Genomic DNA, 26,931 nt, shown 5'->3' on the forward strand with positions numbered 1-26,931 from the left:
AAGAGTGAACATCAGGGGACAAGGATAACTGTGTATATATACAGTGAGGAAAATAAGTATTTGAACACCCTGCTATTTTGCAAGTTCTCCCACTTAGAAATCATGGAGGGGTCTGAAATTGTCATCGTAGGTGCATGTCCACTGTGAGAGACATAATCTAAAAAAAAAAATCCAGCAATCACAATGTATGATTTTTTAACTATTTATTTGTATGATACAGCTGCAAATAAGTATTTGAACAAATGTCTATCAGCTAGAATTCTGACCCTCAAAGACCTGTTAGTCTGCCTTTAAAATGTCCACCTCCACTCCATTTATTATCCTAAATTAGATGCACCTGTTTGAGGTCGTTAGCTGCATAAAGACACCTGTCCACCCCATACAATCAGTAAGAATCCAACTACTAACATGGCCAAGACCAAAGAGCTGTCCAAAGACACTAGAGACAAAATTGTACACCTCCACAAGGCTGGAAAGGGCTACGGGAAATTGCCAAGCAGCTTGGTGAAAAAAGGTCCACTGTTGGAGCAATCATTAGAAAATGGAAGAAGCTAAACATGACTGTCAATCTCCCTCGGACTGGGGCTCCATGCAAGATCTCACCTCGTGGGGTCTCAATGATCCTAAGAAAGGTGAGAAATCAGCCCAGAACTACACGGGAGGAGCTGGTCAATGACCTGAAAAGAGCTGGGACCACCGCTTCCAAGGTTACTGTTGGTAATACACTAAGACGTCATGGTTTGAAATCATGCATGGCACGGAAGGTTCCCCTGCTTAAACCAGCACATGTCAAGGCCCGTCTTAAGTTTGCCAATGACCATTTGGATGATCCAGAGGAGTCATGGGAGAAATTCATGTGGTCAGATGAGACCAAAATAGAACTTTTTGGTCATAATTCCACTAACCGTGTTTGGAGGAAGAAGAATGATGAGTACCATCCCAAGAACACCATCCCTACTGTGAAGCATGGGGGTGGTAGCATCATGCTTTGGGGGTGTTTTTCTGCACATGGTACAGGGCTGACTGCACTGTATTAAGGAGAGGATGACCGGGGCCATGTATTGCGAGATTTTGGGGAACAACCTCCTTCCCTCAGTTAGAGCATTGAAGATGGGTCGAGGCTGGGTCTTCCAACATGACAATGACCTGAAGCACACAGCCAGGATAACCAAGGAGTGGCTCTGTAAGAAGAATATCAAGGTTCTGGCGTGGCCTAGCCAGTCTCCAGACCTAAACCCAATAGAGAATCTTTGGAGGGAGCTCAAACTCCGTGTTTCTCAGCGACAGCCCAGAAACCTGACTGATCTAGAGAAGATCTGTGTCGAGGAGTGGGCCAAAATCCCTCCTGCAGTGTGTGCAAACCTGGTGAAAAACTACAGGAAACATTTGACCTCTGTAATTGCAAACAAAGGCTACTGTACCAAATATTAACATTGATTTTCTCAGGTGTTCAAATACTTATTTGCAGCTGTATCATACAAATAAATAGTTAAAAAATCATACATTGTGATTTCTGGATTTTTTTTTTTTTAGATTATGTCTCTCACAGTGGACATGCACCTACGATGACAATTTCAGACCCCTCCATGATTTCTAAGTGGGAGAACTTGCAAAATAGCAGGGTGTTCAAATACTTATTTTCCTCACTGTATATATATATATACAGTTAGGGTAAAAGAGAAGAGCCTAACAGAGGATATTCAGGGATTTATTGCCGACAGGCTGGAGATGAGTCTAACAGTGATTCTGGTGTCTGTCGTGGGCCTCAGTGTGCTGTCCTCTTGTAACTCAGCTAACAAGGACACAACACAACAGACACTCCCACCTCTGAAATAAACACAGAGATTTTTAGTCCAGTCCGAATAAGTACATTAAATCTCAGATGTCGGGTGATACTACTAATTGTAACTCAAATATCTTTAATTCCATCTGAATTGTGCTAAAGACAATTTATAAAAACTTTGAATTTTATCAGCAATCACTAGTGATGTGCCTAGAAGTGATTTGTTTGTTACACTTTGTTCAAACACGCAACAAAACAACAAGCTATAAAAGTAGTGTTGTAGATTTATAAAAAGTTTTTAATTGAATTAATTACATTATGTGCAGACTAATCAAATTAGTCACAATTAATAGCATACATCATTATTATGTAATAGCCCCCCAAATAATTTAGGATATAATAATTAAAATTATTATAAACATAATATAATGTAAATATGATCAAATCGATTGCGGTCTAGAGATTGTGTTGGTCAATCTCTCACAGCACACATTTAATTTGCATCAGACAGTCCCTTGGAGCGTTTTACTTTGGTTGAATCACATCTCAGAGGTTTTCAGCATTTTGCGCCTTAAATGCCAACTTTTTAGGATGCTGCATCAAGTTAACATAGTTTCAAACTTTTAAGTGCTTCGAGATCCCTGCATTCTGTTGTGTTCAGTCATGCTGAATTTAGAAGCAAAACCGCGCCATTTTTGAAAAGCAGTACTGCCTGCCTCATCTCTGCTGGTCTCGTTGGTTTGATAAGGTGCGTTGCCAGTACAGGTCCAAGCTGATGCTTTTCTGACTGTCCTCTACTGCCCCATATTCGCAAAAGTTGTTACTTAAAGCTTGAATTGCTCAAATGGTAGGAGAATTCCTTATTACAAAATGTATGTACGGTGAGAGGGCATGATTCATTGGGTGAATTTTTTTTAAATGTGTTTTTATATATATATATATATATATATATATATATATATATATATATATATATATACACATACATACACACATACACACACAGTGCATCCGGAAAGTATTCACAGCGCTTCACTTTTTCCACATTTTGTCATGTTACATATTCCAAAATGGATTCAATTCTTTATTTTCCTCAAAATTCTACAAACAATACCCCATAATGACAATGTTAAAGAAGTTTGTTTAAAATCTTTGTACATTTATTAAAAATAAAAAATAAAAAAATCACAAGTACATAAGTATTCATAGCCTTTGCTCAATACTGTGTTGAAGCACCTTTGTCACCAATTACAGCCTCAAATCTTTTTGTGTATGATGCTACAAGCTTGGCACACCTATTTTTGGGCAGTTTCTCCCATTCTTTGCAGGACCTCTCAAGCTCCATCAGGTTGCATCGGTGCACAGCCATTTTCAGATCTCTCCAGAGATGTTCAATCGGGTTTAAGTCTGGGCTCTGGCTGGGCCACTTAAGGACATTCACAGAGATGACGCATAGCCACTCCTTTGTTATCTTGTCTGTGTGCTTAGGGTCGTTGTCCTGTTGAAAAATGAACCTTCGCCCCAGTCTGAGGAACCTTCGCCCGCTCTGGAGCAGGTTTTCATCAAGGATGTCTCTGTACATTGCTACATTCATCTTTCCCTCGATCCTGACTAGTCTCCCAGTTGCTGCCGCTGAAAAACATCCCCACAGCATGATGCTGCCACCACCATGCTTCACTGTAGGGATGGTATTGGCCAGGTGATGAGCGGTGCCTGGTTTCCTCCAGACATGATGCTTGCCATTCTGGCCAAAAAGTTCAATCTTTGTTTCATCAGACCAGATAATTTTGTTTCTCATGGTCTGAGAGTCCTTCAGGTGCCTTTTGGCAAACTCCAGATGGGCTGTCATGTGCCTTTTACTTAGGAGTGGTTTCCGTCTGGCTACTCTACCATACAGGCCTGATTGGTGGAGAACGGCAGAGATGGTTGTTCTTCTGGAAGGTTCTCCTCTCTCCACAGAGAAATGCTGGAGCTCTGGCACAGTGACCATCACGTTCTTGGTCACCTCCCTGACTAAGGCCCTTCTCCCCTGATCGCTTGTTTTGGCTGGGCGGCCAGCTATAGGAAGAGTCCAGGTGGTTCCAAACTTCTTCCATTTACAGATGATGGAGGCCACTGTGCTCATTGGGACTTTCAATGCTGCAGAAGTTTTTCTGTACCTTTCCCCAGATCTGTGCCTCGATACAATCCTGTCTCAGAGGTGTACAGACAATTCCTTGGACTTCATGGCTTGGTTTGTGCTCTGACATGCACTGTTAACTGTGGGACTTTATGTAGACAGGTGTGTGCCTTTCCAAATAATGTCCAATCAATTGAATTTAACATGTGTGGACTCCAATCAAGTTGTAGAAACATCTCAAGGATCATCAGTTGAAACAGGATGCACCTGAGCTTTGTTTTTTATTTTTAATACATTTGCAGAGATTTCAATCAAACTTCTTTAACGTTGTCATTGTGGGGTATTGTTTGTATAATTTTGAGGAAAATAATGAATTTAATCAATTTTGGAAGAAGGCTGTAACATAACAAATTGTGGACAAAGTGAAGCGCTGTGAATACTTTCCGGATCCACAGTATAAGTGCTTGTACTACAAAAAAAGTGCAGTGTAATTTGTCTAAATGTGACATTGACTGATTTACCTCCATGCTTGTGGGGAAAAAGCTTTTTCAGTTAGAGTAGTGGGGTTGTGGAATTCCCTACCTACAAACATTCGAAGCCTCAATAGCTTCTTAATTTTTAAAAATAAGCTTAAGTACTGGCTACTATCACAACAGATCTGCAACCACTAATGACTGTGTTGTACATTATCTGTTTTATATTCTGGTTTTAAATTTTATATTCTGTACTTGTATGTATTGTGATGTTTTATGTGGGGTATATGTAATGCATGTTATTTTATTTGTTTACCTGCCCAGGGACAGCAGATGTAAACTAGCTATTAGCTAATTCTGGCGCAATTACTTTTAATTGTGCATTGTCCCTGTAAAAATAAACAATAAAATGAAAAAAAAAAATGAAATGAAATGAACATTACAGAAATATACTCGCTTACATATTCACTTTGAGTGTACTGACTGGAACATGTTCAGGGAGGCTGCAACATATGGCGATTCTACCAACTTGGAGGAATACACAGCATCAGTGACCAGCTACATCAGCAAGTGCATTGATGATGTCACTTTCTCCAAGACCATCACCACACGCTCCACGTTTTTCAGAACCAGTGTCGAGCAGTGCACAGGTGCTAATGCACCCCCTAACACTACTGATGTGTATATGCATCGGGCATTGCCCTTACGGCACAGATCCCCCAAAATGATCAGAAAAAGAGGGTGTGGTGTGTTAGGAGTGACTGTTTTGGGGAGCAACTTAGCCTCCCCTGTCCCCAGAGCCGGCCCAAGGCATAAGCGAACTAAGCAGCTGCTTAGGGCCCCGGTGGCCACCAGGGGGCCCCCAAGAGCACATGGAATTTTTTTTTTGTGATTATACTGTCAATGGACAATGGTAATTATACAAAAACGCAATATTAAATGCAATATTATGTTAACGGGCTGCAGGATGCAAGCACATTCAGACAGCAAAACAGCAATGTCACAAAAAAGGACATATCCTCTGGTGCAAAGAAAAGGATAAAGAAGAAAACAGAGGAAGAGAAAAAACAGCACGATAAAGGTATGTTAAGTAGCTAGGCTAAGTTATGAGCTAACATTAGCTGGCTAGTTAGTTAACATAGCCTATGTAGCATCTCTTCTTTTTTAGGAAAGTTTGATTAATCATCCGTAAATACCCTTGACATTTTAATATATTATTAATACAACATATTACTTAGCAAGTTTTAGATTAACGTTTTTGTCTTCTGTGTAAAAATAACTTTCCTGGGTTATATTTTTGTAATAAAAATAAGCTTCTGTTCCATAAACTTTGTACTGATAACAACTTAACATTATTTACATTAGTCTACCATTTTGGGGTCTTTGCTATTATATTCCAATATCATTATGCCTCAATTAGCTAGTTATAGATTAGGAGTTGCTGTTTAGGTGTACAGATGGCTTGCTGCTGTGTATAATAATTTGTGTAGACAAAATAACTTTATAAATATTCTGTCAAATATGTACTCTTATGAAACTTCCCTAGGAGCACTGGGGGGCACAACCAACGCCACCTGCCCCAAGTTCCAGTGCTATAGCTGATGATGATTTTTCAACAATCCCAGATCATTATATTTATATGGATAAACCATGCCTTTGTTTTTGACAGACAGTTGCATTACATCTAACATGGCTAGCTTTTATTATTATTTTCATCTTTCATCAGGTCCATCCTCGGCATGCGAGGAGCACTTCCCAGCATTTATATCCACTGATGTGGTCATCTATCCTGTCTGACTCAGAAAGGACTGATCTGGTAAGCAGAGGGCCACTGCCTATAAAGGAAAACTTCACATTCCCTGAAAAACCTGATGGCCGAAGCTTCCACTACACCTACAGAAAGTTAATTAATGGGGGAAAAATGTAAGTGGAGCTGCTCACTTATTCAAAAAGAAATGATACTGTCTACAGCTTCTGCTGCAAATTCTTCTCTAGGAAGTACACAAAACTGGTAACAGAGGATCAACAGGATTGGGTAAATATAGGTGTGCTACGGTTACATTTAAAACCGTAGAAGGATAAAATCATGCCAGGCAGACATTGGTATTTATTACAACTAATAAAATTAATAAGAGGTGTGTTAGATTTTTAGTGTGCGAATAATCAAGCATTGACAATATTCAATCATATTGGCGGCACCGAGGGGTCCCCAAATCAAATTCTGCTTAGGGCCCCATAAAGGCTTGGGCCGGCCCTGCCTGTCCCCTTTCCCAAACTACATAGTAAACTTCAGCATTAACGGGAGGGGGTGCATAGTCTAGTCATGCTGATGGGGGGTCAGCAGCATATTCAGTTTGGTGGCCCTGGTGAACAACAGAGCACGTCAAGCTGCGCTATTGCCTCCATCAGGCATCTCCTGACTATACCCTCCAATTCTTGTCTCAAACCCTGTCTTCTGGGGGAGTTTGAAATCTTGTCTTCCCACTTGCTGTTTTGGCCCGGTGTGACCCCTGGAGTGTGTATGGTCACCACCCCCCTGGTTCTTTTGCCCACCCTGCTGGCGAGGTGGATGGAGCCCCTAGGGTCCTGTTCTAACATTCAACTTAACACGAGGCATCTCGTTGCCTTAAAGTTCTAGGTTGCCGTTTTTTTTTGAGGCTTGGATCGAGCAGGAAACCTGTGCGTCTCCCATGCCAGTTGCGCGTACCTTCCAATTTCCTGCACGGTAGGGTTGCCCATTCTGCAGTGCATAGTGACGTCACATCCTCACCATGGTCTTCCATATGAGCTTGAGTTTTTAATGCGATGAAGCATGAGGTAAGTGCTCAACATGCAGTGCTCAATTTCTCTGAGATAATCATCGATGTTTGAATCTCAACTACTCAGGTCAAAGCGCTCTGTGTCCCTTGCAAGGGACTTGAGTTGTCGAGTGCACAATCCTTGGTGTCGGTATGACCGGTGGTCGGACGAGTCATCCAAAAAACCATAGTCACTTCGATCGCTATAGCAATGAGGATGACTTCTTCCACTTTGTGGTGGGTATGGAGTCCTGACGACGCGTTGGGTGGGCCCTGTGTTGCATACAGCTCCCTGGCTAATGGGGCCCTCAAGCTGCTTACACCACTCTGGGCTTGGAAGTAATTTTCCCCCTTTAATTGTGTGGAATCAGTCTGATTAAAATCCAAGGTGTTGTGACTGAAAATGGACTGAGGGGGGCAACCGGAAGCAGCGGCACCTGCATCCAACCAGCGGGCCACTAGAGGAGCTTGAAAGGCATCTAGAAGGATGAAGTTAGAGACTGTAGCACTAGGGGAAGTTCAGCTCCTAGTGTGTGTCCCTGGGTTTTCTAGGGGCACATTTCTACTGGCTGTGCAAAAGAGGGGGCACTCTTTCATGTCAGATGTTGTGCTCTGCGTTTCCTGGGTGGCCAGGTCAGCAGCTGCACTTACCTGATCTGACTATGCTCTTAGCTGGGCAGCTTTGAGCTGCCTAAGCAGGGTTTCATTTATCTTCTGCATCCGGGCATTATCTTCCCGTGTCCTGACTCTCTCAGCTTGGGTGCACCTAACTTCTTGGCACAGGCTGAGATTTTCTATCTGCACTGCTTAGTAGCTATTCTGCAACTGGGTGAGTTGGGCCTGGTGCTCTTTGGTTTGTAGTTGGGTTCTGTGGTGATGAAGATGGAAAATTTGGCCCACGAGGTCCAGGATTGTGCGCTCTGGCTTCCTGACCAGGTTGTTGAGATAATCAACTAGTTCCTGCAATGCTTCATCACAATGACTAACATTGAGCTTATCTCTCACCTCTACAGAGAGATGGAGTATAGCGGTGACCATATCTTGCACTGCTGGGTCGTCTGACCTCTGAGGAGCTTCAGTTCCAGCCACGTGGGTTGATTGGTGACTCATTTTAATGGGGCAGTAAAAATGTTCACGACACAGTGGAGCTTGTATTGTTACAGTTGCTCTAATGCTTGGTTGACGTTAATTAGTTGACCTGACACCTCTCTGTAACATCTAGGCAAAAGTGTTAAGAGTTAAATAACAACAACAGCAGGCTTGGAGCAGACTATCGTAAACATGCATTACCTAATTCACACTAAGAGCACTTTCACACCACACTGGCTTATGATTGGCAAGTTGTGAGAGAAATCAATCATCAAACAGAATACATTTTTTAACTAATGATTCAAGTTATTACTTTGGATTCTTATGCATACACACTGTGACAAAACTGGCATGTAGGATGCCTCACACGGGGCACCATTAATGTTGGGTGCTTCATTCAGGAGTGGGTTTGGTTATTAGCAATAATTATCAAAATAATTATTAAAATCGATAGAACATTGATTAGAATCAACATTAGTTTTTTAATCCTTTAAATCAACAATCAAATATAACTATCAATTATCAAAATCAATAGAATATAACTAAGGATTAATATTGCCGGGGCACCACCCTGGAATCAGGGACTAATAACCAGAGAGTATAGCAGTCTCAATATTAGATTGTTCTCTTAGAAAAGTCGACGTCCGGAGAACATCGACATTCAAAACGTAAACAATGTAGGCTTGAATCCAAGCACTGACATCCCTGGCCATCCCTTGACACAGGTGCATGCATAACAATACCAAAACTCTTCTCTTTAAAGTATAATAAAATCTATTTGATGCAGTAATACCAATTAATAATCAATACAATGCAGTCGATAAACTTCCGACTTCCAAATACAAACTATATAGTAAGATGATTAGATATGGTAACAAATAAGCCTATAATGCATGAGAGGAGGGTGTGTGTGTAAATTGGTGTGTGTAAAGAGAGAATACAGAGGGCGCAAAATGCCAGACATGGCTCTCATGGAGAGTACGTCATGCAAGGTTTCCGGCCAGAGAATGTGGCCACGAATATGGGTGGAGAGACTGGTTAATGGTGTTTGCCCATTTAACGCATGTCTCTGTTGGTATGATAACTTGGTGACAAAGCTGAACTCTATCACCAAGTTATCTGCTGGCCAAATGGGTTTGTGGGTATGTTTGCGAGGGGTCGTTTGTGTGTGCGTTTAGTACGAGATAGAGAGAACAGAATGACGACACAGAAGCCAGTTTTAGCGATCGTGGGAGTGAAGGCAACCATTCGTTTTATGAATCAGAGTGAACGGCTCATAATCCGTCCGCCACATTCATTGGATCTTAAATGGATAACTCAGTGTGCCGGTCTCAACCGCAATGGCAGAAATGCACAACAGACCAACGTGGTTGGATGACAACACAGAAAATCTCATTCGTGGTAACAGAGGTTACATTAATACCTTGAGTATTATTAGCAGCAATGAGCGGACTCGGCAGTCCGTAAACTGTACAAGCAATAACCTTGATACACAAGAATAACATTCTATAATAATCTGCCCAGACATAACCTCTTTCTTGAGTCACGTGAGGATGCAGGTAGAATGCGTGTTCGTCCATCATTTGATTCCGACTCAATTCCTCGAAACTAGGGTGATGACGGGAGGTCGTTTCCACGCTGTGTCGGCAGGCGGTACGGTTGCTGATTCTCAGCGAGCTGGCGGAGAAATCAGCGAAGTCAACTCTGTTAAAGGGGGAAGAGAAATCTTCTTCACTTCTGCAGGCAAAAGGGTGAGAGACAATGTTATTTTTTTTGGTAGGTTTCTTAGTGCCTTTCCTGAGCCTATGTCCTACAAAAAACTAAAATGCTCGGCATTCTCCTTTGGATCCGTTAACGTGCTCGGAGGAACAGAAATCACGGCTCATACAGTGAGATGCAGATTGAATGGCCACAGATCAGGTATGTATGTTACTTCCTTGGGCATCAAGGATACAACAAGGAGCAGCAGGGCTGCAACTAGATGCAGCACACACTGTCACTGGAAGCATCGGACAGAAGGATCTCAGAGGTTTTATAGTCTCGATGACATCATGGCTGAGGGATGCTTTCTGTCGTGTGTTTCATCCAATAGGAGTTGAGAGTTCAACCCTACAGAATTTCACACATAGGTGTACAGTGAGCAGCAAGGCTTGATGGGATCTGTAGTCTGTTTTGGACTCCCTTTGGTTTTTGTAATTAAGATATTTGATTAATTAAAAAAATACTCAACAGGGGCTTCCGGTATGCGACGGAACGAGATGGACGTGTGAAACGAGAGCTCCGTAAAGTCAGGCGATTAAAACCCCTTGAATTCAGCAAATATCTAAGTTTAGGTAAAAGACTCGGAATATGAGCGGGGGTACTAAAACAAGAAACCAAAAGATGACTGGAAAAGCAGAACAAGAGGGACGCAAAGGAGGTGAAGCGAATACACCTGATGCAAACAATGCTAGCATAAACGCACACAGCAGCGTCTCGACTTCTCAACCAAGTTTGAAAGATATAAGCGACCAAATAAGCAACCTTCGAACTCAGATAAATGCCGATCTAACATCGTTTAAAGAAGATGTAAAGAGAGAAGTGAAAGAGGAACTATCAGAATTCAGACAACAGATTAACCAACAGTTAGCTTCGGCGACGCTATCCTTACAAGAACATGACAATAAACTCGAGGAGGCGGCGGCGCGAATTGAGGAATTGGAAAGTTGGTCGGCAGCGGCAAATTAAGTGCTCCAAGAGTCACTAAAAGAGCAAAGGGCACTGCGGGGAAAAGTCGACGATTTGGAGTCAAGGGGGAGGCGAAACAACCTCAGAATATACGGGGTACGCGAGGAAATGGAAGGTCCCTCTGTGATTCAATTTGTGGAGAAGCTGTTGGTGAGCGAAAAACTTATTGAAGAAGGGACTGAAGCCCAAATACAACGCGCACATCGCTCACTTGGCCCGAAACCGACCCCCGACACCCCCCCCGAGATCAATAGTTGTTAACTTTCTTCAGTATAGAGTCAAAGAAGCGGTTCTCAGAAACGCCTGGAAGATTCAGCTTGGGGATAAATTTCTCTCTTTTGACCACGACTACACAACAGACGTGATTCAGCAACGCAAAGCTTACAAAAAGGTTAAGCTTGTTTTGAAAGAGAACGGCATACGCTTCCAGACGCCATACACCCGAAGCCTTTTTTCAGTTTAACGTTATTTGTTCTGTTGCTTTAAGTTCAGCGTTGTTTCTATTTTTATTTACAATGTTCATGTTCGAAGTTCATGGTTATAAGACAAACAACCAATCTGAACCACTTCGCATTTATGATGCACAGTCAGAAGCTTAAATTAATGTCATTGAATGTCAATGGTTTAGGTAACCCAATAAAGCGGGCAAGGGTGATGAATAAGATAAGGAAAGACGATATGCACATCATCTTGCTACGGTTAACACATTTAGGAGCTTTGGGGCATGAAAAACTTATTAAATTTGGTTACAACATATTTTATAGCTCTTATTCACAAAGTCATAGGAGGGGAGTTGCAATACTTGTATCCAAAAAAATTAAGCTTGACATTTTCAAAGAAATAAAGGATAAGGAGGGTCGATATATTCTAGTAAAGGGTAAAATCAATAATAATCTTATGACATTGGTTAACATCTACGCACCACCGGAATGCGAAACAACATTTTATAAAGAATTCTTTGATACACTCACAGCAGAAGCGGAAGGGATCTGTATATGTGGAGGGGATTGGAATTCAGTCTTAAATTTGAAACTAGATACCACAAGTAAAAATAGGAGTAAAAGAAATCTTACAAAATTACTTAATATTATGTTGGAGGAAACTGGCATGGTGGATGTGTGGAGGAAGCTCCACCCAACTATGAGGGACTATACACATTATTCAGTGCCTCACTTGGTTCATTCAAGAATAGACTATTTTATAATGAGACAGGAAGATTTCTACAGGGTAACCGAATGCAAGATCGGAGTCACTGATGTTTCAGACCACAGCGCAATATATTTAACTCTTAACTTGGAGAATAACCCCAAAATCACTGTATGGCGATTAAATGTGGGCCTCCTTAACAACCAATCAGTAGTTGGATCTGTCAGACAGGATATCAAAACATTTATAGAAGAAAATGACAATGGGGAGGTGGATCCATCAATAATATGGGACTCGCTAAAAGCTGTCTTACGAGGAAAACTAATAGCCAAGGCAACACACACATTAAGAAAACTAGGATTGAAGCATATAAAAGATTAATTAAAGATTTAAAAGATAAAGAGGAAAAATTCATTTTGAAAAAAGATCAGGACACTCAAGAAGAAATTCAAAAATTGAAAATGCAACTTGAAAATTATTTAGATGATGAAGTAGAGAAAAAAGCTAGATTTACAAAACAAGCATATTATTAACTAGGCCCAAAATCAACAAAGTTTCTCGCTAGAAAACTACGCAAACAACAAGCGGACTCAACAATTTTGAAAATCAAAGACCCTATCTCGCAAAAGCTTCGAACTGAGCCAAAAGAAATAGAAAACACTTTTTATCAGTACTACAGCAAATTATACTCACTAGAGGGCGCTTCTAACAAAGGTTCGATTAGAGCATTCCTAGACAAATTAGACCTTCCCTGTATAGGAGAAATACAAAATAAAAGAATATTAGCAGAAATTACATCAAAAGAATTGGATAAAGCAATAAATAGACTAAAGGCAAATAAAGCCCCAGGTAGTGATGGTTTTCCTGGCGAATGGTATAGGACTTTTAAGGTAGAATTGAAGCCGCTTCTTCTTAGAGCTTTAAACTATATCCATAAAGAAGGCAAGACTCCTCCCTCATAGAAGGAAGCAATTATCACGCTGATCCCCAAAGAAAATAAAGATAGAGATAATTGTGCCAATTATAGGCCAATATCAATTTTAAATGTGCACTATAAGCTATATACATACATTATTTCTAAACGATTTGAAACTTTTATTTCTGATATAATTGATGAGGATCAGACTGGCTTGATAATCGGTAGGCAAACACAAGATAATATCAGAAGAAGTCTGCAAGTGATTCACAATATATCCAACAATAAGCTTAAAGCGGCCTTGATCAGCCTCGATGCAGAAAAGGCCTTCGATCGAGTAAATTGGGATTTATTTTATCTAACGTTGGAGAAATTTGGCCTTACTAATGACTCTATTCAATGTATTAGAACAATTTATGATAAGCCAACCGCAAGAATAAAAGTGAATGGATCTCTGACAGACCGGCTTGAACTTAGTAGAGGATGTAGGCAGGGCTGCGGATTAAGTCCCACCCTTTTCGCTTTATACATTGAGCCACTGGCCCAAGCGATTCGGGAGAAAGATGATTTAAAGGGGATTATGATCAATGAAAGAGAACAAAGGATCGGATTATTTGCGGACGATATATTGTTATTTCTAGAAGATATTAACATATCACTTCCCATACTGATGGATCTTTTGGGAAAGTATAATGAATATGCTGGATACAAGTTGAACATTTCCAAAACCCAAATACTATTGTTCAATCATTCACCCTCAATTGAAACGGCACGCACATATGATGTAAAATGGAGCACCAACAAAATGAAATACCTCGGAATATTTCTATCCAAAGATTCTTCACTACTATATAATTTTAACTACATCCCAATAAACGAAAGTATTAGAACAGACATCCAGAGATGGTCTACTTATCCACTCGGCTTAAGTGATAGAATAAAAGTGGTAAAAATGAACATCCTCCCTAGGCTAATTTACTTATTTCAATCCCTCCCGGTAAATATTCCGTCAAAACAATTCACAGAGTGGGATAAGCTGTTATCGAAGTTTATATGGGATGGGAAGAGGCCCAGAGTTAGGTATTCAACATTACAGCTGCAGAAGGATAAGGGGGGCATGGCCCTTCCTAATTTAAAAATGTATTTCTATGCAGCTCAACTGTGTTACCTGTGTTGCTGGTGTGATCCTAGTTACTGTGCCAGATGGAAAGAGATTGAGACATGCATACCTGGGTACAATGTTCAGACACTCATGGGAGAGGACCATATCCCATCCGATGTAATAGAAATACTTGGCCCAATTGCACAATTCACAATGGAAATTTGGTATAGTGTAGCAAGACAATTAAAATTGAATAAAGAAAGAAAAATATTAAGATGGGTAGCTCATGACAAAGACTTCAAACCAGGAATGCATGACTCAAATTTCAAATTTTGGATCAATAGAGGGGTTACAGCTTTTTGTAATTTAATTAATAATGGGGAAATAAGAAGTTTTCAATATCTGAAAGATAAATTTAGTCTAGGTAATCGAGACTTCTTCCGTTACCTGCAACTAAGAAGAATACTATAATAAAGAAATTAAGGACAGAAACGAACCTAATGCAGTTTTAGAGACTATGTGTGGTGCATACCAACAGAAAACGCACAAAATTACTTCAAAGCTATACACTAGCTTAATGTCCTGTCAGAAAAACTCAACCCTGTATGTCAAAGAAAAGTGGGAAAGAGAAGCAGCTGTCACGATCTCAAATGAAGAATGGTATAAAATCTGTGACTTGTCACAGACATCTACAAATTCACAAAAATGGAGAGAATTCAATTGGAAACATTTCATTCGATTCTTTATTACGCCATCTATTAAAGGTAAACAACTGTCCACCCAACAAACGTGTTGGAGGCAATGTGGCTCTGTGGATGCTAACCACACACATGTTTTCTGGGACTGTCTTGAGATAAAACCTTTCTGGACTTCTGTCCACCTTACTTTCTGCAAAGTACTGAAGTACTCTTTACCATTAACTTTTACAACAATGTATCTGGGCCTTTTGTCTAATGTAAAGAAAGATGATCGATATCTGGTTAAGATATTATTGTCGGCAGGGAGGAAAGCGATAACAAGAAGTTGGTTCAAACCTGACCCACCCAGCCATACTCAGTGGACGGACATTGTGCAGGAAATATTCACCATGGAAAGAATGACCTTCATTCTAAGACTGAAAGAAGCTGATTATAAAGAAAAATGGCGCAAATGGATAGCATATATAATAGCATTAGAAACTGTGTAATCTGAAGGTTTTTTTTTTTTTTTTCTCTCTATATATTTTTTTCTATATCACGATATCTGGTTGCTGTCTTATGTTTAATTGTTCTTTTTTTATTTTATTTTTGCATTTTGTAACCATACTCAAAATTGAGATCACCATGCTTGTATTTGACCTGTCTAAAACAATAAAAATAAGAGTGATAAAAAAAAATACTCAACAGAAAAAAACATTTACCAAAAAAATAAACATTTAACATTTAACCCCCACTAATATCCCTCCCCAATCACCAACCCCACCCTAACCCCCAACAAACACCCCTGTGGTCACATAAAATAATACACACACAATCAAAAAAACTAAAAATGTAATAAATAATAAATATACATAATTAAACTAGACTTCCCTCGCCCCATCCTATCCCCAAGTGTCCTCCAAAACCAAAAAATTATTTCCACATTTTCTGACAAACAAGCCCCCAAACCCCAGCCTTGCTTGCCACATCCGTGAAAGCTGCCAGCCTCCTGCACACCACTCCGGAAATGACGACGCTCCATCCAACCCCTTAAAATAATTTGTCTGCCAATCATAATACTGGTCAAAACCCAATTTTTTATTTGTTTGTCCCCCAAATTTATGACCACCCCATCACTCAAAATACAAAGTCTAAGGTGAAGTAAAATTTGAGTGCCCAAAACATCACACAAACAACTAAAATTCTAGGATTTTAACACACCACCAAAAGACATGGGTTATGTCTCCAACTTCTGATTGGCATCGTCAGCAGCTGGGTGTGCCTTTAAGACCAAGCCTATACAATCTAGAGGGGGTCCAATAAAATCTATGTAAAATCTTGAATTGCATAAGGTGAACCCTTAGATCTCTAGATGCAGACATGACATTTTTTAGAATCCTAGCCCACACTCCCTCTTCCAATACCAATTCCAGTAGTAAAATAAATCTTTCTCCCATAATCTCTTGAGAGAAGTTGAAGCTCCGTCCCCGAGACCAGATTTAGCAGGGAGCAATACACTGATGCCTCATGAACTTTTCCAAAAGCTTCTCCCAAAAACAATACAGAGCAGGTGGTGCAGCTGTAAATACCTATAAAACTGAGATCTGGGAATCCCAAAATGTTGAACCAAATTCTCAAACGATCTCAATACTCCACTCTCATACAGGTCACCGGGTGTAGTAACCCCCCTCACAATCTACTCTGACCAGCAGAAAGGGGACTTATTAATGCATAATTTAGGGTTCAGCCATATGCTTGAGGCAACATTTAAATAAATGTCCAAATTAAAACCTCTGGACAATTTTGTTCATACCGAGTGCAAATGCAAGATAACGGGGTGTAACAACTTCCCAGATTAATTTAATAGGCTTTGCAATGGCAAAATATGGGCAAGAACTTCCTGTTCAAAATAAAACCAGGGAGGGGCTCTTTCAGGTGGAAGTGACCAATGGACCAAATGTCTGAGACCTTGTGCATAATAATAAAACAAAATCTTGGGTAGGCCTAGCCCACCTTTGTCAATTGGCCTGTGTAACTTATTGAAATGTAATCTGGGACCATTCCAAATGAAGGACTTTGCTATGCTATCAAACTGCTAAAAATAAAAGAGGGGGACATCTACTGGGAGAGATTGTAGCAGGTAGTTGAATTTTGGACTACAATTAATTTTAATAGCATTAACCTTCCCAAACATAGATAAATGAAATGAAGTCCACATTGCTCGAAAACTTTTTTATTAAGGGGTCAAAATGAACTATAACTTAATCAGACAAATTTGCTAGGAATAAAATGTCCAAATTCTTAATGCCCTGTTTAGGCCACTGGCTGGAAAGCCTTTACTGAGCAGTACGCAGTCAGAGACAAAGCTTCTGATTTAGACCATTTGACTCTATATCCCAAGAACTTAGAATAGAAATGAATAATTCTATGGAGGCAAGGCATAGATCTAATGGGGTCAGAGACAAATAATAATATATATTATATATTAAGCAAAAGCTTATGCGCCATACCCCTCGCAACCACAAATGGAAAATCCATTTCCCTTCTTATTGCGGCTGCTAATGGTTCCAGGGCAAGACAGAACAATAATGGGGAAAGTGGGCAACCTCTTGCCCTGAATAGCCAAAACTCCATCTTCTGCAACAAAATAGTATCATATCTGTATATAACATTATTTGTTTAAATTCAGGATTTTGCAAAAGGATACCTTAAAGCGCCAACTATATGATTTCTTTTTCTCTGTATGTGGCAACACCTCTAAGCTCACCAGGTTGTGATCTGAGACTAAGATGTTTCCAATTGAGCAATCAACAAAAGATTAAATGAGGGACTTAAATATAAAATAACATCTATTCTAGAACAAATTTTGTGGACTGATGAATAAACAAACCCCAGCCAATAGGCAGAATAAACACAAAGAACATGTTAATGAATTCACAAAATTGTGAATTGCGAAGGTGCGTTCCTCCACAAAACAAACTCCAGCCACTAGTGGAACCAGCACACACACACAAAAGCAATTCATTTTCCTCGGGCAGTCAAATGAATGTTCATGAGTGCAGCAGATGACCTAATCCTTCCAATGTCAAGCAATAAATACTACACAAAAACAAATCCAGCCAATAGGAGGCATAAACACAAGGAACATGCAGATTTATCCACAAATGTCCAGAAGGAGTGTGATTCAACAAAATTGTTTCTATGAAAGACAATGCTTGCTGTGGGCATTTGTGGCCATCCTTAGTATCTATTCTCAATTTGGCCGGAAACATAAGTGCAAAAACGATCTTCCATTGATGTAAATGTTTCTTGCATTCCTTGAATCGATCACGTTTCCCTCTTTTCGAATTTGCAAAATCCGGGATAAAAAAACGTTTGTGGTTCTTCCAAGAAAGCCTTCCTTTCCACCTCGCATAACACAAGATCTTTATCGGATGATCTCAGAAATTTGGCCAGAATTGATCGGGCCTGTCTCCCTTTGCCGATCTCTGAGCCAGGACCCTGTAAACTCGCTCGATTTCCAGCTTATGGCTTATGTCGAGCAGACTCTGCAAGAGCTCATCTAGAAATTTCACCATCTCTCTGCCTTCCTCGTGCTCAGGAATTCCAACATTTCAGATGTTGTTTCACCGATTACGACTCTCAAGATCTTCCAACTTTCCCAAATGCATTCCAAATCTGCTTTGGATGCTAGCGGATTAGCAGCTAATTCCCTCTCTGATGACTCTCGTTTCTTGACGTCCCCGATTCTTGTAACCAACTCAGTGAATTTCGTCTCCACAACAGTAATCAATTGACGTATTACAGCAAGATCGTCCATGTCTGCAATGACCTTTGCCAGCATTAAAGACATGCTGGATAGTTGAAGTTGAATTTCTCCCACCGAACCATCCAAATTGATTCCCCAGTCTGCGTCCATGTCTGGGATATCAGCTTGAGCATGTATTTGTCTTTTAATATCTCCAGAGCCTGAGGATTTTGAATTCTTTGACATGTTGATTTCATAGAACAGTTATGTAGCAGGGTGTATCGAATCTCACCGGTTTATGACATAAAAATAATTCAAAACTAGCAAAGTGCACAGAGCTCGCCGTTCACATGTCCGACCCCCGTATGGTGCCAAGTGACTCCTTTGGACTCCCTTTGTTTGAATTTGGCCCCATTGTTATCAGGCTTTGAGTGTTCCTATAGGCCGCAGTCAGGCTTTATGACTGTATGTAGGCCTGCAATTGTCTCCTATCAGAGTACATGAGGCCCAACCCACTGTAGACAAGCCAGTGGAGGGAGTGTGATGTTCTGGCCAATGTTCTGCTAGGAAACCCTGGGTCCGGCCATTCATGTGAATGTCAGTTTGACATGTGCCACCTACCTAAACATCATTGCAGACCAGGTACACCCCTTCATGGCAGTGGTATTTCCCTATGGTAGTGGCCTCTTTTAGCAGGATAATGGGCCATGCTACAATGCACACATTGTTTGGGAATGGTTTGAGGAACATGATGAAGAGTTGAAGGTGTTGCCCTAGCCTCCAAATTCCCCCAGATCTCAATACGATTGAGCATCTGTTGGATGTGCTGGACCAACAAGTCCATGAAGGCACAATCTCACAACTTACAGGACTTGAAAGATCTGCTGCTAATGTCTTGGTGCCAGATACCACAGGGCACCTTCAGGGGTCTTGTAGAGTCCATGCCTCAGTGGGTTGGTGCTGAGACAGAGAAGACAGTTACACATGTGACCAATATAATATCATAAAATTAGTAATCACATCTGCCTACAGCTTTGTCCAGACATATTCACAAATGCTCATGACTGTTATTCATCTACAACTTACATGAACTTTAATCCTATTGTCAGTGCATGCCTGCCAGTGTTCTGACAGATAATATGCCATGCTAATTTGAGCAAGACACTACTCAAAAAACATTAAAAAAAGAACTTGTGTCATTGTAGCATACTAATACAGAGCATCATTATGGTGTTCTTGTTGAGATAACAGAATTTTCAATGAGGAATCCACAAAGACCATTGCATAGCCTACCTGAAAAAGAAATTAACATTAAAGAGCACTCGCAACCCATTTTACTGTTATAATATATAATGTGAAACAGATATTCAACCTGTGCAGTACCCGATTCAGATTTAAAAGTCAACATGAAAAGGCATTTGCAACCCATTTTACTTCTGTAATATGACATATTTATGAGAGAACAGTGATTTTTAAATCAAAAGAAAAAAAAGGTAGGAAACTACATTATTTCATGAGGACTTAAAATACTTTTACATTTTGTATTGTTAAAAAAATATACTTTTCTGAGGTGCAAACATTGCATAATGGAGTTTTAAGAAATACAAAAACAATGCATTATGATATTTGATTTATTTTGTATTGCTACCATACAATTAAATATACAAAAGTTATTCAGCAAAACTGTCCATGGTGAGGATTTTCAGAAAATTGCAAATATGAAGGAATAGTTCAAATTGCTTTAACATATATGTTTTACATCCCACAGGCTGACAGACAAACACAAGTCAAACACGCAAAGGCCATCTAACAGAATAATTCAGCATCTTAGAATACAAAACCACTGAAGCAATTCACAACCAACCTCCGAGATCAAACAGGCAGAAAATGTATTAACGGTTTATGCAAATTGCAAAAATCAAGTGGGGAATTCCATGTGAGAAAATGGCAGGATCACTGCACGGTGAAAAGTAATGAGATGGGTGGTGAGGAGACAGCATGTTTTTCTGAAACTCTCATCTTTTGCTGTATGTATTGAGAATGATGGAAAACGAATGAGCTGATGCACCAAAATGATGGATATAGATATAGAAGTTAATAGAGAGTCAGAGATTGCAAAAACACCTGGAATCAAAGCCAAGGTGCATCAAGGCACTGTGTGAAGTTTTATTCAGTGCTGCTTTTGGCCAAAGCACCTAAAGCTTTGCTTATTGCATAAGACGACCCTTGTTGTTTTTCACGCATGACTGTTTTTCCAATTATTGTCAGAATTTAGCCAAAACCAAAGGTTATAATTTGGAAGAGCGAGTTAAAATGGAGACTTGGTATAGAAGCACCAGCATTTTTTGTTAGAATTGCAATATCTGCTCAGTATGTGTTGAGAATTAACAAGGATCCATTTGATTGCGTCTACTGGTATAAGAATATAACAGCTACCATCACATCTCAGAACTTTAACACACAAGAGGTTGAACAAATTATCTCTCTCTGCTAGTTTTAAAGGCATAGTTCACTCACTCATCCTCATGTTGTTCTAAACCCTCATGATTTTCTTCCTTAAAAATCATAGAGATGTGGAACATGAGGGTGAGTAAATAACTTTTTTTTTTTTGTTAACTATCCCTTTGACATTCTCAAAAAATGAAAGCTACACTGCATTTTTCTAAGTTCTTTTTCTCACAGACAAAGTTGTAAACACTTGCATACCATTCAGTATGCTGCACACGTCAACCATAAATCAAGAAAATGTGGGTTTAAAGAAAAGCTTACATGATTTGACTGCATAGATGACTTCTTAATGTATGCTATGATATTACATTCAGAATATTCTGTGCACAGTGATTCATTTTGGTAGCATGGCTGATTTACTTGTATGCCAAAACAAGTTTATTATCTTACATAATCAATACGGATTACCTTAATATACAGGGTGGCCCAAAAAAACAGGACCACTATGTTTAATTGCTCATATCTTAAAAATGCATAGAAGGCGTTTGTACGATTTTTGGTATCCTTCTATAACATTTTGTAAAAAAATCCTAAATGTCACTGTGGTGTCATCGTGAGCAACAACTTCTTACAAATTAAATAAGTAAATTTTTTAGCCAAATAAATAAAATAAAATTATAAAAACACATGGCCACATGGTGAAAGAGAAGCATCTAAGTTTGCTGCCATTGAAAATTTGGCTAAACAATTTACTTTTTCAATTTACATTTGTAGCAAGTTGTTTCTCACAATTATGTCAAGTGATGTCATTTTGTTATTTACAAAAAGTTGTAAAAATACGCCAAAAATGTTGCAAATGCCGTAATGCATTTTTAAATATACGAGTAACCAAATATATTGGTCCTGTTTTTTTGGACCATCCTGTATACGCAAGTCACTTGACATTTGAAAAAGAAAGGCAGTGCGACTCCCATGAAATGTTTTGAGAAGCAATGGAAGACTTTGAGCACCAACTATAAGTAAATAAACTAGAAAAAGTTCGTCGAGACAAACTTTAAGTTGGCTTGTGAAAGTTTGGACCAGAAAGTTTGAAGAAGTTTAAAGTAGTTTGAAGTTTAAATTAGTTTAAATTAGTTTAAAGTCGTTTATAGTTTAAAGTAGTTTGAAGTTTAAAGTAGTTTATAGTTTAAACGAGTTTAAAGTTTAAATTAGTTTGTAGTTTAAATTAGTTTAAAGTTTAAAGTAGTTTGTAATTTAAAGTAGTTTAACTTAGTTGCTAGATAGATAGATAGACACTCAGATAGATAGTTAGATAGAGAGATAGATAGATAGATATTTACCTTCAGATAGATAGATAGATATAGATAGATAGATATTTACCCTCAGATAGATAGATAAATAGATAGAGAGAGAGAGATAGATATTTACCCTCAGATAGATAGATAGATAGATATATATTGACCCTCAGATAGATAGATAGATAGACAGACAGATAGATGCTAGCACGTTTTTAGAATTTTTTAGCACTTCGCTAGTCGATGCTAGCACATTTTTAGCATGTTTTAGCACTTCGCTAGGCGATGCTAACATGTGTTAGCATGATGCTAGCACATTTTTAGCATGTTTTAGCACTTCGCTAGGCGATGCTAACATGTGTTAGCATGATGCTAGCACTTTTTTAGCATGTTTTAACACTTCGCTAGGCGATGCTAACATGTGTTAGCATGATGCTAGCACGTTTTTAGCATGTTTTAGCACTTCGCTAGGCGATGCTAGCATGTGTTAGCATGATGCTAGCACTTTTTTAGCATGTTTTAACACTTCGCTAGGCGATGCTAACATGTGTTAGCATGATGCTAGCACTTTTTAGCATGTTTTAACACTTCGCTAGGCGATGCTAGCATGTGTTACCAGTGTAGACTGATTCCCAAACAAATGACTCTAATGAGCCGGTTCTTTTGAATCTACAGTGTGAAACATACAGTGTGACCAGTGTAATCTGATTACAACATTAATGACTCTAATGAGCTGGTTCTTTTGAATCCACAGTGTGAAACATACAGTGTGACCAGTGTAGTCTGATTCCCAAATTAATGACTCTAATGAGCCGGTTCTTTTGAATCTACAGTGTGAAACATACAGTGTGACCAGTGTAGTCTGATTCCCAAATGAATGACTCTAATGAGCCAGTTCTTTTGAATCTAAAATGTGAAACATACAGTGTGACCAGTGTAGTCTGATTCCCAAACAAATTACTCTAATGAGCCGGTTCTTTTGAATCTACAATGTGAAACATACAGTGTGACCAGTGTAGTCTGATTCCCAAATTAATGACTCTAATGAGCCGGTTCTTTTGAATCTACAATGTGAAACATACAGTGTGACCAGTGTAGTCTGATTCCCAAATTAATGACTCTAATGAGCCGGTTCTTTTGAATCTACAATGTGAAACATACAGTGTGACCAGTTTAGTCTGATTCCCAAATGAATGACTCTAATGAGCCAGTTCTACAGTGTAGTGTTAAAAAAGTTTAACTTAGTTGCTAGATAGATAGATAGATAGATAGATAGATAGATAGATAGATAGATAGATATTTACCCTTAGATATATAGAGAGATAGATATAGATAGATAGATATTTATCCTCAGATAGATAGATAGAGAGAGAGAGAGAGACAGAATTTACCCTCAGATAGATAGATAGATAGATAGATAGATAGATATTGACAGACAGCAGGAGCGGAATAATCCAGAATGACAGCTCATTAGTTATGCAACATTCAACGATCTAATTGGCCAGCCGTTATATTCGTTTAAATACCCAACCCCTTATAATTAAATAATTAACAACATAATGGAATAAATAATCACAATTAATGTATTCAATCACCAGAAAAAAATAAATAAAAATAAATTGTATGTAGGCCTATGGAGTTGTAGCTGGTCACTCTTTCAGGCTGGTTGCTAGGCAGTTACCATAGCATGTTTTAGCATGTGGCTATGAAGATTTTAAGTCATTAATTTTTGGCTGCTTGATAAAATAAATCCTCTGAGGGAGAGAGAGAGGGAGAGATGCTTTTTGTCTGTGTGTGTGAAAATGTCAGTTGAGATTTAAATTTCTGAACATTCCGCAATGTTAAGTCAATGGGAGTTTTTTTCCGAGTTTGATCATCATTTTTAGGAAAACCGTAAGTCCGATCAGTTAGAAAAGATATAGCAACTCGAGTCAGAACAGTTTGAGTGTCTGTGCCGAGTTTGGAGTATGTGGAGTTAAAGCTCTAGGAGGAGATAGATATAGAAATTTCACCGCTAAGAAGAATAAGAATCGGAATAATAATAAGTTTAAGTAGGATTTCAGTAAGTTGGCTCTCACAAGCCAACTTAATAAAACATCTAAAACACATGATCTACCATGGGTTTAAATCAGATGGAAAAGTTATTGAGTTCAATGTAGCTGATCAACAATATACTTATATAGACATGTATAAGCTCACAGAATGCAATAACGAGTTAGTCTCCACAGTAAACTGAGACAACGTTTTTTTTTGGCAGGTGATGCCGTCATGAGTTCTTTATGCTGCACCTAGTTATGCCTTGGATTACATTTCAGTGAAGTAAATAGCAGTTCCAGCATTTTCAAAATTAATTTTAAAAAATTTCTCACCCAGTGAGAAATAATACTAAATCCAGTGGGGCAAAGCATCAAGTCAAACCAATTTCTTTAAACTCGTAAGTTTAAACATGCATTACTGTAAAGATTACTATAAAACGATATTCTTCTCTACTTTTAAAAAGAGATTTTATAAAAAAATTCCATTGTCAATTAAATACTATATTGTAGTATTATACAATAAATAATGATCCTTGTTTATATTTTCTTATACAAAGAGTCTGCAGCAAAACTAAATGCCAGCAAAAGAAATTATGGCACAGCTTGTTTTCATTAAAGAAAGAAAAAAATAGGGGCAGCACCCCAAGTTTGTCTTTTAAATTGTGATATGAAAAGAGTCATGTATCCAACTATCCTTGGACGTCCCATTTTTGGGTGATGTGTAATTTCCAGCTGGTGTTTCGGCTGGTGTCATAACGGATTCAGTATAATATTCCTCATCTTCGTCGAAATATCCGTTCTCGATTCCGTACGGTCCATCGGCACTGGATACGGCGGAGAGATCCTGCCAGCTGCCCTTGTACTCCTGGATGGACTCATGAAGCGACCAGAGCTGACAGAGTAGGGACATGTCTTGCTGCCGTAAACCCACCTGCACAAACAGTATTTTGATAATAGTACACAATTTGATGAATAGACACTTTGCCTAAGCTGTAATGAGTGCTTAGAGACCGATCAAAAGACAATAGATTGCATACTAATTTAAATGAACGCCTGCAGCCAGGAGAACAGCTGTTGCTTGCAGTCTTTACCCGTACCATCTCTTTTCTGAGTAGAGCAAGAGCAGCATCCAGGTTTGCTGGTTTATTCACCAGCAAACTGTCCGTGTTATTCCTTCCACGGCTTAGGTCGTCCTGAATCATGGTCTTCTTCACGTACATCCTCTCCATCTCTCGCCACGATCCGCCACTGGAGTTGAGCAGTCCGCTCAGGCTCTTGGGAAGCGGAGGCAGACCCTCAATACAGGCCAGCAAGCCACTCGCTACTCCGTTCCCAAACTTACCATTCATTCTAACGTTAAAAATAACACGCTAGATTTACAGAAGTGAGTATAGCAACAGCATGCGTTGATTTCCTTCCAGACCTTTACTGTAACGTCAAAAAATCCGTGTAAACGCCACTACTCCGGACAACAGCTATACTCTAAAAGGCTGGAACTCGCACTTCCTGTCTCTTTAAAGGGATCTAGAGCAGACTGGGCGTTACCGCCAGTCACGGACTACAAGGTCATTGCATATTCATGAGCATGAAGAATTAATCTTTTCAATTAATCAAAGCGCAGCAATTGTGCAGTAACCTACATTTTTAGCATGGAAAATATTATCTCGGAATGTTTACTCTTTTTCATTCAAAAATCTATATAAAAAAATAATATTGCAATTTATTGGCATAAAATATATTTCAAGTACTTCCATTTTTAAAGTAAATATATATATATAACTTAAGGTGAAAATACCTTTTGGCCAGCTTTTCATTTCTTTTATTTAAAAAGCACAGTAGGTCAAAACTAAAAAGTTGCAATAAAAAAGCTACAATATTTTGTCTGTATAAAGATATTTAAAAATACATCTATTTGTTTTTAAATAAACACTTATACTTAAGGTGAAAATACTTAAATACATGCTATATATTTTGCCCTATTGAGTCTTGACCATTAAGACAGGACTGTGGTCTTGGGTCAAATCCAGATAACAGTCCTGTAACGGAAGCCTTGCACTTGGCTTGAAGAGGACACGGGCAGGAAATGGTCAGAAGGATTGAGTGATGGTGGGGTCATGGCCGGAATCTCAAGACAGAACAAAGGTGTTAGTAATGGACAGATGGTGACCATGGGCAGCCGCGGACCCGCCTCTTTGAAACAAATAATACCCAGCTGCAGCTGGACACAAAGCATTCTGAGCATTCTAACATGAGGCCATTACAAAACATGCACACATACACCCACACACACACAGGGACTGTTAAACCTCACTGTACCTTTTATCAACAAGCAGAATAATACTGTATGTACAACGGGGTCCAAAAATCTAAGAACACTGGTGAAAATGCTTCTATCTTTCAATTTAATAATAAACTATATTATCAGCATAACAATTTGAGTGAAAATTTATATAATTTTTTTCTTAACTGGTATCTTCCTCCCTTTTTTTATTTGAGCTGACATGATCAAAACCTGATGATCCATTTTATCCAGCATGATTTGAGAATGTTACAAAGAGCATCTTTTGTACTTCA

The 26,931-nt window shown here is 39.2% G+C and overlaps 2 protein-coding genes across 4 annotated transcripts in view; both read right to left on the reverse strand.

Annotated features, from left to right (window-relative positions):
- LOC127621788 (interactor protein for cytohesin exchange factors 1-like) overlaps positions 1-26,931 on the reverse strand; it is a 188,070-nt gene that overhangs the window by 114,298 nt on the left and 46,841 nt on the right. The gene's annotated exons all lie outside the window — the stretch shown is intronic.
- LOC127621792 (protein FAM89A-like) lies at positions 24,995-25,854 on the reverse strand. Of its 2 annotated transcripts, none has more exons than XM_052095526.1 (2): positions 25,455-25,854; positions 24,995-25,288 (listed from the first exon to the last, which is right to left on the reverse strand). In XM_052095526.1, exons 1-2 carry the CDS (start codon positions 25,704-25,706, stop codon positions 25,013-25,015), a joined length of 528 nt encoding a protein of 175 aa, XP_051951486.1. In that variant the 5' UTR covers positions 25,707-25,854; the 3' UTR covers positions 24,995-25,012. The 2 variants fall into 2 exon arrangements, with proteins under 2 accessions (XP_051951486.1, XP_051951485.1); XM_052095525.1 differs by having other exon boundaries at positions 25,395-25,854.

Source organism: Xyrauchen texanus, chromosome 28 (assembly GCF_025860055.1).
Source record: "Xyrauchen texanus isolate HMW12.3.18 chromosome 28, RBS_HiC_50CHRs, whole genome shotgun sequence".
NCBI lineage: Eukaryota > Metazoa > Chordata > Actinopteri > Cypriniformes > Catostomidae > Xyrauchen > Xyrauchen texanus.